Consider the following 13,965-nt stretch of genomic DNA (forward strand, 5'->3'; position numbering starts at 1 on the left):
GTGGAATCCGGGAGGGGGAAACTGGAATAAAAAAGACTCCTGCCCCTATAAACCTGTTCCGTTCCGGACCCCCACGGGGCATGGTTCAGGCATGGCCTTCCAAGCTGGTCTCCACTACCTGTGGGATCATTGAGCCCACACTGGCCCTAGGCCTTGACCTCCAGTGATCTACGTCGTCTTGCGCTAGTGCTTGGCCGCCGCCTAGAAGCAGGTCTCCTGGGAGGATGCCAAGCTGCCCGCTTCACCGCCCCCCTCGTCCAGCCTACAACTCCTAGAGGCCCCAGCGCAGTCTACTTATCTCCTTAACGCGCGCCTTCGCACAGAGCCTGCTGGGAAGTGTAGTTCCGAGTGTGCCGAGGTTGGACCTAATGGGCAACCCTGCGCTAGAAGTCGAGACTGTAGAGCTACGTGCGTCCCTCAACTTTTGAGACTTGGTGAAGGGTAGAGGTTTTTCAGAATGGGAACCAGGAAGGAATGGGTTCAGTCCTCTGCTGCGGACTCGTCGAGGTCTCCAGTGTCCCACGTAATTATTAGCTCAGGCCTCTTCCCTCCAACCGGGCACTCTCCCTCCAATTATGCTCCTTTCCTCCAAGCCCAGTTCTCCCAAGTGAGGGCGTGGAGATTACTAGCAAGAAAATCTGGGACGCCAGGGTCTGCCTCAGGACTAAGGGCTAGGTCCCAGGGTCCAGGCCCCGCCCCCCGTAGCTTGTCCCTAGCCGGGGCTCCCCCCGTGGGAACGGGGACCAGCTGTCCGGAAGCGCCAAACTGCGTCCCTGTCCGAGCCCTGGGGATCAATCAGGCCGAGGAGTTAATTATGTAATGAGGGGGCAGGGGGTCGGGGCTAATGAAGCCGCCCATGGGGGAGGGGAAGGGGAAGGTACAGGTATCCGGCCCCCTCTTGGACCCCTTCGAGGCCCCAGGGGTTTCCACTCCAGCCCACCTCCAGGGCCTCAAAGAGGGGAGGGGCTGTGATCCCGGGTCTGGAAGGGGCTGAGCTGTGAGCTATAAAGGGGGCATCTCTCAGCACCGGGGACTATAGGCAGCGTGACCTGAAGCCAGAGGGACTACAACATGTACCATCCACGAGAGTTGTACCCCTCCTTGGGGACCGGCTATCGTCTGGGGCCCCCCCAACCCGGTGGGGACTCCAGCTTCCCTCCTGCCCTGGCAGAGGGCTACCGCTATCCCGGTGAGCGGTGGGACCTGCTGCTGGTTACGGGTTTTGGCGGCTGTGACCCTCGGCTGGTTTCTCATTTTCCCCACATCTCCAGATCTGGATACCCCTAAACTGGATTGCTTCCTGTCTGGGATTGAGGCTGGTCCCCGCACCCTAGCTGCAGCCCCACCTCTGCCCCTACTGCCCCCTACCCTGGGTACTGAGCCAGCCCCACCAGCTGCAGAAGCCCTTCACTCCCTCCCTGGGGTCAGCCTGAGCCTGGAGAACCAGGAGCTGTGGAAGGAGTTCAGCGCTGTGGGGACAGAGATGATCATCACCAAAGCCGGCAGGTGAGGGCTGGCCAGATCAATTTCTTCTGGGGTCTCTTGGGAAAGATAGATCCTGGACACCAGACTGGGTTTAGGAGTTTCTTCAGGGCTGGAGTTCAGCCCAAGTTCAGAATTTGACTATGGCCTGGGGCATGAGTGAATGTGGATGGAATCAGGACTATGGCAAGTGTCAAGGGTCAATTTTGGAGTCTATGGTTGGGTTTGGAGGCCAATCTATTAAGGGTCACAGATCAGTCTGAACCAAGGTCAGGAAGTCTGACTGGTTTATAGGTTAGTGTGTGGCCTAGATCAGGAGTGGGTCTGTGGCTGGAATCAGGATTTAGACTATGTCTGGGATCTATCAAGCTGGTGGCCAGTCTCAGGGAAACCTGGATCAGCTCCATGTTTAATTTGAATAGGAATCAATATGTGACTAGGTAAGGGCTGACCTCTGAGGCTCAAGTGATCAGTGTGTGGCCTGTGACAAGATCTTTATCTGGACAGGAGCTCAGGCCCTAGCATGGTAAATCCTTTCCTCTCTGAAGGTAGGGTCTTATTTTTTCTGAAGCAAATTAACAGCTGTAGGGACTGGTGATAGAGATCAGATAAGGAAACCAAGGTGGGGAGCATGAGACTCCTGGCAATATTGCAGGGAGAAAAGTTAGCCACAACTCCTTCAGCAAGTAGGCTCTGCTTCTAAACTGCTTTTGATCTGGTCAGATTACCTATTTCTCCATCTGTAAAATGGAGTCAGTCTTCCAACTCTGTGATTCTGCCTTTGGGTTCTAATTCCACCTCCTTTGATGTTTCTCTGCCAGAACTGACTACCTGATGTTCCCTTACTGGTGCTAGGTCGGCCTGTGGCCAGTAGGTAGCTCCCGGCCTCTCCCTTCTCTTGCCTTGTGCAGGCGCATGTTTCCTGCTTGCCGAGTGTCAGTCACTGGCCTGGACCCTGAGGCCCGCTACCTGTTTCTTCTGGATGTGGTTCCAGTGGATGGGGCTCGCTACCGCTGGCAGGGCCGGCGCTGGGAGCCCAGCGGCAAGGCAGAGCCCCGCCTGCCTGATCGTGTCTATATTCACCCTGATTCTCCTGCCACTGGTGCCCACTGGATGCGGCAGCCTGTGTCCTTCCATCGTGTCAAGCTCACCAATAGCACATTGGACCCCCATGGCCACGTGAGGCCCAAGCTGGAACTCCAGGATAGGGGTTAGGGGTGGTGCTAGGTAGAGGCTAAGGCTGGGTCCCCAGACAAGGAATCACTCCCATTTCTTCCCTTCCAGCTGATCTTGCACTCCATGCACAAGTATCAGCCCCGCATACACCTTGTTCGGGCCGCCCAGCTTTGCAGCCAGCACTGGGGGGGTGTGGCCTCTTTCCGCTTCCCTGAGACCACGTTCATCTCTGTGACAGCCTACCAGAACCCACGGGTGAGTGACTCTGCTTGAGGGGGTAACAGCACCCTGCCCAGGCTGCAGGAGCTTTGACCTGGATTTGTGCCCCCAGATCACACAACTCAAGATTGCAGCCAATCCCTTTGCCAAAGGCTTCCGAGAGAATGGCAGAAACTGCAAGAGGTGAGCATTGTCCATTCGCCGATCTGTTCAACAATATTTATTAATTGCTCACTAATGTGCCCAGCATTGTGTCAGATGTCAGGAATGCAATGGTAAATAAAAACATTTATTCACTCATTGAGTCAACGAATATGCTTATTTAGCACCTGCTGTATGCCAGCCACTGTTCTAGGCATGGGGGACACGTAAGTAAACAAAGCAAATCAAAGCCCGTGTCCTCATGATGCTGATAATAATGGATAAGTAAACAAAATAAATAAATAAAATATAAGTTAGCATTACGTTCTAAAGAGAAATAAATCAGGGAAGGGATAGGAAGGCTGGGGTGAGGAGGTGGATAAATGGCCTAGGAAGGCCTCCCCAAGGAAAGAACATTTAAGAAAAGACCTGAAGGAAGTAGAGGAAGCTGTGTGGTAAGTGGGAAAAAGCATGCTTGGGAGTGGGAGCTGTGTGTGCAAGGGTCCCGAGGCAGGACATACCTACCATGTGAGTGGAGTGGAGTCGGTGAGAAGGCAAGTCAGGGAGGTGATGGGAAGCTAGGTTAGGCTCCATAGCAAGGACTTGGGCATCTGAGTACAGCCCCCTCCAGGTGGACCCCTACCCTCAAGGAGCTTACCCTCTGTCAGAAGAGATAGACATGACCCACAGGATCATTCCATCAAATGTAAAAGTGTGACTGATAAACAGCATGAGGAAGGGTCTGTGGCACTGTGGGAGGACAGGGAGGTCTTTCTTGAGGAAGTTTTGCTTGACCTAAGACAAAAGGGATGAGTTCAGTAGGCGAAGAGCGGGTAGGAGATGGCAGCTGATGGAGATTGGGGCAGAGGGAAATGGGCTGGGGTCAGGCCATGTCTTAGATTTGCAGCTTGGGAGAGTTTCCACTGATTCTAAAAACAGTAGGGCACTGAAAGTTCAAGTGGGGAATAAATCCCAGTTCTGCTTTCTAATCCCTTAATTCTCTGGCCTTTAGTTTCTTCATCTGTAAAATGGGTATAATAATGGCACCTGCCTGATAGGGTCCCTGGGAGGGTGAAATGCCTGGCACCTGGTAAGTACTAATAGTGCCATCATCATCATTACTATCATCATCATCATCATCATCATCATCATCATCACCACTGTTCCTCAGGGAGCGGGATGCCCGTGTGAAGAGGAAACTTCGAGGCCCAGAGCCAGTAGCCACAGAGGCCTATGGGAGTGGAGGTGAGTTGTCCTAATAGTGATGGGGCCAGGCCTACAACACTGATCCTCCCTGGCCCAACCTGCCCCTTCTGTCTCCCCAGATACCCCAGGGGGTCCCTGTGACTCCACCCTGGGTGGGGACATGCGTGAGTCAGATCCAGAGCAGGCCTCAGCTCCCCAGGAAGCTGTTCCTGCCCCAGCTCCTCCATGTGGTGGCCCCAGTGCTGAGGCCTATCTCCTGCACCCTGCAGCTTTCCATGGGGCTCCCAATCACCTACCAACCAGGTGAGTGGGACAAGGACACAGGGTTGGAATGCTCCTTCCAGGTGTCCCTTCTCTCCTGTTCTGACAGCTGTCTTTCTACTTCAGGAACCCTACCTTCCCTGAGGCTCCAGACTCTGGGCGCCCAGCCCCCTACTCAGCTGCATTTTTGGAGCTGCAGCCTGGGCCCGGGGGCTCAGGGTACCCAGCAGCTCCACCCGGAGCATCCTTTGCTCCACACTTCCTTCAAGGGGGCCCCTTCCCCTTGCCATACCCAGGCCCTGGGGGATACCTGGATGTGGGTTCCAAACCAATGTACTGAGCCGTCACAGGGCCCCTCTGCCTCATCTTCCATCACAATCTCCAGTTCCCTTCCCCCAGCACTGTAGCCCCCTCATTCCACTGTCCCCATCCCCCACACCAAATGGCTGCCTTGGGCCTGTCCCCCACCCCACTTCACACCTTGATTTCACTCCCACCCCCTCTGGCTTCAAAGCCCAAGCCAGGCTGCTGGGAGTCCAGCTGGGGCCAGCTTCCCCTTCCCGGCTCTCACCTCCGTGTGAATGGAAGGAGGCTCTGCCTGGCCAAATGGGGACAGCCCAGCATCTCCACCTCCTGTGGCCCCACTTGCCACCACTGCAAGCCACACCAGTCTGTTCTCAGGACCAGAGTATTTTTGTTAATAAAACTCAAAGACATCAGTGCTCAGGAAACATTGGGCTTGTGGTGTTGGCCCTGGGCAGCGCTGGGCCAGTGAAGGCTTTGTGGGGTAATCCAGGCAGATCCAGAACTGCCTGTTTCCAGCTCTATGACCTTGTGCTCATGAATCAACCTGCTCTGGGCCACTTTCCTCTTTAGGAAAATGGAGGAAATCTGAATTTCCTAACACTAGCTGTTTTGAGAATTAAACAAGGCTGCTCCTTTACCCGGCATGGAGGAGGCCTCTGGGAGTGGTCACTGGAGGCTCTGGGCAAGTGGACTGACCGGAGAGCTGCCTTCCTGGCAGGATTAGGGCCAAGGAGCGAAGGTCCTGATGCCCACCCAGGTCCCAGGCCATCATCTCTGCTCACCCCCAATCAAAACTGACATAAACCCAACAACCATTTTTCTTCTTTTATTAGAATTTTTTTTCTTTTTTTCTCAAAACTTTTATCTAAAAACAAACAAAAAAAAAAAAAAAAAAGGAAAAAAGAAAAACAAAAAATTACTGGAAACTTCATGGTTCAAGTGGGGAGAAAGGAGAGGAGGAGCATGGAGCTAAGGCTCTAAACCTCTCCAGAGAAAGTCCTCACCCTTGAAATGCCCTCTTGGGGGAAGAGCAGAGCTGGGGACAGCCCCTCCTTGCCCAGCCTCCGACTGGGGAGAGGGCAGAGTCACAGTGGTCCAAGGGCCAGAAAGGTTGGAGGGGGCAGGGCCAAAGGGTCACAGGAAGTAGTCGGCCACCGGCTTCTTGGAGGGGATGCCCCGTGTCTCCTGGGGAGCAGCCTCAAAGATGATAAAATCTTTCTGGAGATGCTCATCCAGCTCCAAGATGGCTGCCACATTGCCACAGCTGGAAATAGGGGGCAGCAGAGTTAGGAACGGGTCAGCCTAGGTTCCCCATCACCACCCCGACCTCCTGGTCCCACCAGCTCACCGGTAGCAGTAGTTGGGTGCTGACCACACAGTGAGCACGGTCTCATTGAAGTGCCACTTGTAACCTTCCATCACTAGTTGGTGGGCACGGCAGATCATATCAATGTCATTGGCTGCGTTGAACTGGGCCACCACGTCACTGCCAAACAGGTAGCCGGCTCCACGGGGGCTCACACCCCAGCCTGTTGTATCTGAGGCAAATAAGGTAGAGATGGGGAGAGGAGGTCCTCAAGGCTTCTCTGGTTGCCCACTGCCCCTTAAAGGTGAATATCCTGTCACCTTCCTCCAATCAACCAGAGTCCCAGGCAGCAAGATTCCCCTGGAATATATATGTTCCAGGGGATTCTGAGGGAGAGGACTGCAAATGTTGGAGCGGATGACCTGGAGAAAGAATGCTGGGGTCTGGTTCCACCTCCTAATCACAGTGACCATTCAATGGACTGTCCAAACAGGTGTGCATGCAAATGAGAGGAGGTGCTCGTGAGAGCCACCAGCAATATCAGCGCGAATAAGCACTGTCGTGGCCCAGGAGGAGTGAAAGGTCGGTCACCCTAGACCTGGCAGGGCAGTCTGAGTGGCAGTGACAAAGGGGAGGCTGGGCCCTCGGCTGGTACTCAAGAGTCCTGACTGTAACTCTCAGCTCTACTCCACAGCAGCAGGGACTCCCACAACACGAGGGGTCCTTGGGGTGCTTTCATTCCGAGGTCTGACCTAAGAAGAAGCTGCTGTCAGGTCCTGAAGCCCCTTGCCATGCAGGGAGCCAGTGATTTTGTCCTAAACAGCCTTCTGACCATGACCCCCTCTCTGGGATCCAGCATACCCCCCTTGCTCCCCATGGAGGGTCCAGCCAGCCCACAGGTGGAGGACAGAAGGCAGTGTAGACCAGCCCTGCCCTGCTCCTCCCTAGACCCTTCCCGTCTAGCCTGTCCCGTCAAGGTCCTTGCTTTAACCAGTCTCAACTAATGAAGGTACCGCCAGACTAGCCCTGCCCCACCTGCCCACCCCTCACCTTCAGGGTCAGACCAGAGGAGGTCACACATGGGTCCATCATGTGGCACTTCCTGCTTTCGATCAATTGTCCGGATCTGGTCCAGAGTCTGGATGGAGGGGGAGAGGCCCCCGTGCACACAGAAGATCTAGAGGGGAGAGCGAGACCAGGAGGAAGGAGGCACAGGTCCAGAGTCTCCCCCATCACTCCCGCCCCAAGGAGTCTCGTGGCCAGCCTACCTTGCCATCGATGATGGCTGACAGGCTGAGGTAGTCAAATATCTCAGTGCAGTAGCGCCACACAGTCACCGAACCATATTTGCGTAGGCACTCATCATAGAAGCCATAGACCTGCGTGATCTGCCGGCTCTCATGGTTGCCCCGGATCAGGGTGATGCGGTCAGGATAGCGAACCTAGGGGTGGCCACCAAACCAGAGATGGGATCCAAGCTCTGTTTCTCCACACGTCTGACAGCCTCACTCTGTGTTCACAACCTTTGTCCTGGCCTAGACTCATGTCATTTCTTGCATAAATCATACAGTGTCATCTGCCTCACAGGTCCCTAGCTCCTCTTTCAGAGGAAGTAAACAGACCCCTCCCCGCTTCAGCTACAAACCCAATGGCTACTCTTCTACCTGCCAGACCCGGGTCCTCCATGATGCTCAAGGCTCTCTGGCCCCTCCATCTCTCTCCACCAATGGACACTATATCCAGCCATCCTCAGTGACTGCTACCTTCTCAACAAAGCCAGCCTCTCTTTCTCCCCCAGGGCTGCCCCATTAGCCTCACTGTCCAAGGCTGGGTCAGATGGCCCTGAGTCAAGGCAACAGCCCACCAAACAGAATCAGTCCAGAGCCAACAGCACAGCTCCAAAGTGGAAAAATGGAAGGGAAAAATGACAGTGGCCAGGATACAGAAAGGCTGGCCTGAGATGGCCCAGGCATGGGCTCTAGAAGCCAGGGGCTCCCACCTTAAGTGCCAGGAGTAGAAGGAAGGTTTCAACACTGTAGAAGCCACGGTCCACAAAGTCCCCCATAAAGAGGTAGTTGGTCTCAGGGACATCGCCACCCACCTGTGGGGAGGAAGAAGGTTCTGCTTGGTCTTTTGGACCACCGCAGTGGCCCATGCTCCTATCCAGCTGAGGCCCTTCTTTCACAAAAGGTCCATCCAACTAGAAGCTTCCTGCTCCCCTTCATGCCACCAAAGGAAGGACTTCCCTGTCAATAAGTGGAGCCTCCAGTCACTCCCAGCTCACAAGCCCCAGTTTCCCCTACACTCACTCTGAATAGCTCCTTGAGGTCATAGAATTGTCCATGGATGTCGCCGCACACCTGAAAAGTATGAAGGTGGGTTGGCACTCACACAGTGGTCAGAGGGATGACCCCTCTGTTCCCAAAACACCTCATGCTTTCAAGAGACTCATGGCTCTTGAGGCTGCCACAACTCCAGGCTGGACATCTACTATTTGCCCAGAGTCAGCCTGCTGTAGTGTCACCCGCCATCCCACCCTGAGTGCCAACTGCCCCACTGGCAGGGGCCAGAACTGTTTTTTTTTTCCCAATGCTATTGACTGTTCCTGGAGGACTTGGCCCCTCCCTCCCTCCAAGTACCCAGAATAAGACTACAGATGCAGAGCCACAGAAATGTGACCAGAGTCACTCACCAAACTGGACTCCCTCTGCCCTAGCCAAGAGCATCCCAAACAAATCAAAATTCCCAAAACATGCATTTCTTAGAGTGGGGCACCCATGAAGAAAGGAGAGGAGATAGACACCGGGCTCCCTGGGACCCCAGAAATGAGGGGTGGACTTATGGTGTTTCAAAAGATCAAGCCAGGGCTTCAGGGACAGAGTATACTCACGGTGACTGGGGAGTCCACTCTCTGCACATTGCTCTCCTCTACCAAGATCTCTCTGGAGACAGGAGAAGACCAGGGTCACCACAGCCAGGACAGCCCAGCCCAATTCCTGACCTTTTTTTGGGGGGAGGGGAGGACATGAGGTGGTCCTTGAACCGCCAGGGGGCAGGAGTGAAGTATTCAATTTCCCCAGGATCAGCTGACCATGGCCCTCCACTGTTCAACCCCTTCCAAAGCTCCCAGCTGCCAACAGGACAAAGTCCCAGCTCTCATCCCAGCATCCAAGCCCTTCCATGCAGACTGTGACTTCCAGCCTTGACTCCCCTGCTACTCCCTCTCAGGTATCCAGTACTTACTCCTGGGAGACAGAGCCCCTTGTTACCTTAGAGCTCTCCCTAATGTTCCCATAACTGAAGTCTGCTATCAGTCTACCAGTCCCAAGACCCTTCTCCCAAACTGTCCAAAGACAAGGGTGGCATCCCCGGCAGGTCAACCATCAGATGCACCTTCAAAGAGAGGATGCACTGTTCCTACATTTTCAACATTTATTTCATTGTTGTCCATGGATGTCCCCGCACACCTGAGAAGGTGCAGACTTTATTTCTGGAAATGCAGTCTTCTTCCACTTGAGTGAGGATGACATAAATCACTTTGGCAGTTATAGGTGCCAAGCTTAAGTAGCACCTATATTTCCAAATTTTGCTCCTGATAAGAGTAGCATTGAACACTGGGGCTCACACCACAGGCCACAACTGTTTATAAGGAGCTATGCACAGATGCCCCCCATCAGTCACCCTCAAAGGCAAGACAGATGTTTCACAGAGAGGATGTAAAAGCTGAAACATGGGAGGCTGCTGGGTGGGTGGCAGAAGCAAAGGTGGCATTTGAACCAGAGAAGCCTGGCTCCAGACCTTTTTTTTTTTTTTTTTTTTTTTGGTGGGAAGGGTTAAAGGAGGGGGCCTGACTCTTTTTATGGAGCTATTCTGATGGGGGGTGGCCCCAGGCTGCTCCTCCTCCACCCCACTGTTTCTGCTAGTCTCTTCCCACTAAGGGAGTTCCCCAGGTACAGGGAATGGGAGGATTCACATCTGTCCTTCAGGGGACTCTCTGAGCACAAGGCAGGTAGGCCTTAGCTTTCTCGAACAGGAGGCAGCACTGACGGTGGTCCAGGAGGCCAGAAGAGCAACTGGGCTCTCCCACCTGTACTGAATCTTGGGATGAATATCCTTCCATAGCAACTGTTTATAATGACCCTTCCGAGAGACTGGGTGAGGGGGTTCTTTTCATTCTCATCAAATGGATAAACAAAGCAAGGCTTAAAGTGGCAGAGTCAAGGCCACAAAGCTGGAGAGTGGCTGAACTGGAACTTGGGAACTCAATCTCGTGAGAATTTATGCCAGCCTCTTCAACTAAAACCAAGACACACCTGAAACCCAGCAAGGTCAAATGCAGGAGTCTTCCTCTCTGCAAAACCATAACTCAGGGGCAGCACAGCACTGGTGCACTCAAGGAACAAGAACCAGGTTCTCTGACACCAGCTATCACTTGCAGCACATCACTATCCCTACAGTGACTCACAACCGTTCCCCATTATTTCCACAACTAACAAACCTTCTGTAAGTTCCTAATAATGTGCTAGGCCCTGTTCCTGGATAGGCAGAATCTCATTCAGGACTCACAATGACTCGAAAAACTTATACAGATAAAGTGACTTGACTAGGGTCACACTGCTGAGATTCACATCGAAGAGTGCCCAATTCAAAAACTTTTCAGTTCAGACTACTGCAGGCCTCTGTGGTTCCATGGGTTTAATTTTTTTTATGTACCCTCTCGGTAAGCTGAAGCATTTGAAACTACTGGCTTCAGCCAGTCTCTGATGGGTCCCCAGGCCATGGCCAAGTGCTAAAATCGGTCCCCATTCTGACTAAGCCTAAGATAACAGAGGCCACCTCAAACCTCAACCTAGTACCTTCTAGCTACATTTCAGTCTCAATTAAGCAGGGTCCTCCCACCCCTCAGTCCTCCAGAGCTCCCTGCTGCCTATCATAACCCATATGGAAATGTCTCTGCCTGGCTATCAATGATCATGGAGCACAGTCAAGGACCTGGGCTCAAAACTCATTTCCTCTCGAACTTGCTAACTTACTGTGTGACAAAGTGTAAGACTAGATATGTACACTAAGGTTCAATTTGATCTTCTATAGAGTAAATGCTTCCTCCTGTCCTGCATATTTCATAGGGCTGCTGGAATGGAGACTGCACACATAAATTTGCTTATTCTGAAAACTCCAGCATGCTATCCCAGCATTAGCTATAATCATTACCACACTGATCCAAGTCCTGTGGGGAAGATAAAATTTATGGGGAAAAAAGGTTTAAGTTCCTAAAAATGCCAATCAGAATCGAGGGAAGGAGAACTGAAAACATCCTAGAGCTGGTTTGGTCAGGGAGATTTTCTTGTCTCTTCTTTCTTTTCTTTTTGAGATGGGGGTCTCACTTTGTTGCCACGCTGACCTTGAACTCCTGAGCCCAAGCAATCCTCTGCCTCAGCCTCCTGAGTAGCTGGGATTATAGGTGTGCACTCCTGCACCCAGCAAACAGATTTTCTTGAGCTGTCAAAAGAGTAAAGCTCCATACAGGCATTTTAAAAGGGGCCTAGTCTGTTTATCAATCCCACACAGGTCCTGTCTGACTGCTAAGAGTGTGTCTTGAGTGGAGAAGAGCCAAACAAATAATATCAGGGGCATAAATTTAGAACCCAGCTCTGTTACTTCCTCACTAGGTGATCTCAGTCAAGTCACTAGGCCTCTAACTATGCCTTTCTGTTCTTATGTAAAATGGAGCAAATTAGATTCCAACCTTACAGGTTTGTTGGATGGGAGGATGATGGGGAACCAGGTTACTAGTGGATCTATTGTTCAATAAACAGGTAATTCTCCAGCTCTTCTATAATTCTCCAAACAGTTCGCTAAAGAAAGCAGAAAAACCGTCTCCTCAATTGCTGTCCACATATCTTTAGTCCTCTGCTCCTCTCATCCTACTTGGAATGCCTTTTCTCACTGGCCCTGCCCCTATCAGATAACCAAAATTATCTTTATCCTTTGTGCCCGTCTTCTCTTAGAAGCCTTTACTGATAGTTTCAGCCCATATGATTCTTGCCTTTTCAAATAGCAATAATACCACCTAGTGTTTGTCAAGCCATTTACACTGGACCAAAAGTTTACCTCAAGCACCAATTCACTGAATGTAGCTTCACAACCATCTTACTAAGCATGATCATCTCCACTTTACAAATAAAGAAACTTGCCCTTGTGGGTGTACTGATGTATGCATGTAATCCCAGCAGCTTGGGAGGCTGAGGCAGGAGAATCACAAATTCAAAGCCAGCCTCAGCAACTTAGCAAGGTCCTAAGCAACTCAGTGAGATTGTCTCAAAATAAAAAAATAAAAAAGGGCTGGAGATGTGGCTCAGTGCACCTTGGTTCAATCTGGTTCGAAAAACAAAAATTAAAAAAAAAAAAAAAAAATTTTTTTCCTTGAGGCACCAGATCACCAACATTTGTAAGAGGCAGAGTTCAGATTCAAACCTAGAGTCACCGCATTCCAAAACCTGGACCCTTAATCACTACATCATTCTACTTCCCATAGAACTCTTAAGTGGGTGTCCATCTAGATCATGCTTAATTCTACTCTGGCTTATTTACCTCCTAGATTAAGCATGAGACTGATCCAACTCCACCTTACTGCATATGGCCTGAAAAATGTCAGGACACAAAATAGCTTCAGACTCCATTCCACACTTCCTGGAAACTTTGAACATCAAAGTCTTCACTTGTAAAATGGGGACAAAAACACCTCTTTTAAAGGGTTGTTGTTGGGATTAAGATCATTTCATAAGTCAATGCCTTTAACTTCTGTTCTTGCAAACACTCCTTTTACACCTCTTTGTATTCTTTTCCTGAGTTCAGTCCCTTCAAGAAGCTGCTTCTGTTCTCCCCAATGTTGTTTCCCTGAGTTTTCTAAGTACTTTCTGTAACTCTCCTTTATTCCACTCAAAGCATAAAATCTAATATTTTCAAGTTTTTACCCACATCTACCTTCCCCTAGCAGACTAGGTAGTTTCTGAAGGAAAGCGGACCTATTCTGCTCCTCTCGGAAAAGCTTCCAGCATGGGACAAGCCCAAAGTTCTGAGCTGGGTCAGCCCCAGGCCGGAACCCCTGGGTGGCAGCTTGGCTTCACTTTTCTGGGGCTCACCTGGCCTTAGCGCACAGGGCCTTGACTTCGCTCTCCTTGATGAGCTCGCAGCGCCGTAGCTGCTCGATCTGCCGGTCCAGGTCGCTGATCTCCGCCATGGCCCACCCCCCCGGCGCGGGTCAGAGTCGGGGCCACCGCCCCCTCCGCACCGCACAGGGGTCTCCTGGGAAAGAAGACCAGCCCGCGGATGAGAGTGTCCGTGCGGGGCACGGGGGGGCGACTAGATTCTGGGGCTGGCCCCCCCGCCTCCCCTCACATCAGCCCCGGGATCCCCAGCGTCCCACCGCTCAGGCCGCACCCCCCCCCACTAACTCCCGTCGAACCCCGCGGTCCCGCGCTAAGGACGGTGGCCTAGAGGGGCTTCAGACTATTACCGCCGCTGCGACTACGGCTCGGGCTCTCGGACTCGCTTGTTTCCCTCCTTCCCTCCGCTTTGGGCCGCCGCCACCGCCGCTTCTACTTCCGGCCCCGCCGCGGAAGCAAAGGGAGGCCAGTTCCGGCACGCGCCGGATGTGGCGTCATACACACGCCTCCCCTCTCCCTTGCCGCGCCCTTGATCGCCACCCCTGGAGGCGGAGAACGGGAGAGCTGAAGGAAGTGGGCGGCTGCGAATGCGGACTGGGCACCTGGGCGCTGCGAGGTGTTAGAGACGCAGACCAACCCCCTACCGTTACAGTAAGAAAACCAAGATGAAGCTGGGCTCTCGCTAGGCTGAATCACTTCATA

The 13,965-nt window shown here is 52.5% G+C and overlaps 2 protein-coding genes across 6 annotated transcripts; one reads left to right on the forward strand and one right to left on the reverse strand.

Moving 5' to 3' along the window:
• Positions 1 to 231: 231 nt before the first annotated feature.
• On the forward strand, positions 232 to 5,446 carry TBX6 (T-box transcription factor 6). 2 transcript variants are annotated; one of them, XM_081297438.1, is made up of 8 exons: positions 232 to 523; positions 1,272 to 1,506; positions 2,394 to 2,661; positions 2,767 to 2,913; positions 2,990 to 3,060; positions 4,190 to 4,263; positions 4,344 to 4,527; positions 4,612 to 5,446. In XM_081297438.1, exons 1-8 carry the CDS (start codon positions 475 to 477, stop codon positions 4,823 to 4,825), a joined length of 1,242 nt encoding a protein of 413 aa, XP_081153564.1. In that variant the 5' UTR covers positions 232 to 474; the 3' UTR covers positions 4,826 to 5,446. The 2 variants fall into 2 exon arrangements, with proteins under 2 accessions (XP_081153564.1, XP_081153563.1); XM_081297437.1 differs by lacking the exon at positions 232 to 523 and adding an exon at positions 1,052 to 1,189.
• Positions 5,447 to 5,602: 156 nt separating this feature from the next.
• PPP4C (protein phosphatase 4 catalytic subunit) lies at positions 5,603 to 13,758 on the reverse strand. 4 transcript variants are annotated; one of them, XM_081297588.1, is made up of 9 exons: positions 13,614 to 13,758; positions 13,240 to 13,402; positions 8,988 to 9,039; positions 8,407 to 8,457; positions 8,097 to 8,198; positions 7,366 to 7,539; positions 7,148 to 7,274; positions 6,140 to 6,329; positions 5,603 to 6,055 (listed from the first exon to the last, which is right to left on the reverse strand). In XM_081297588.1, exons 2-9 carry the CDS (start codon positions 13,335 to 13,337, stop codon positions 5,926 to 5,928), a joined length of 924 nt encoding a protein of 307 aa, XP_081153714.1. In that variant the 5' UTR covers positions 13,338 to 13,402; positions 13,614 to 13,758; the 3' UTR covers positions 5,603 to 5,925. The 4 variants fall into 4 exon arrangements, with proteins under 4 accessions (XP_081153714.1, XP_081153716.1, XP_081153717.1 ...); XM_081297590.1 differs by lacking the exon at positions 8,097 to 8,198; XM_081297591.1 differs by lacking the exon at positions 13,614 to 13,758 and having other exon boundaries at positions 8,988 to 9,098; positions 13,240 to 13,537.
• Between the last annotated feature and the right edge of the window lie 207 nt (positions 13,759 to 13,965).

The sequence above is a fragment of the Spermophilus citellus genome, assembly GCF_964194105.1.
Source record: "Spermophilus citellus genome assembly, chromosome: 6".
Taxonomy (NCBI): Eukaryota; Metazoa; Chordata; class Mammalia; order Rodentia; family Sciuridae; genus Spermophilus; species Spermophilus citellus.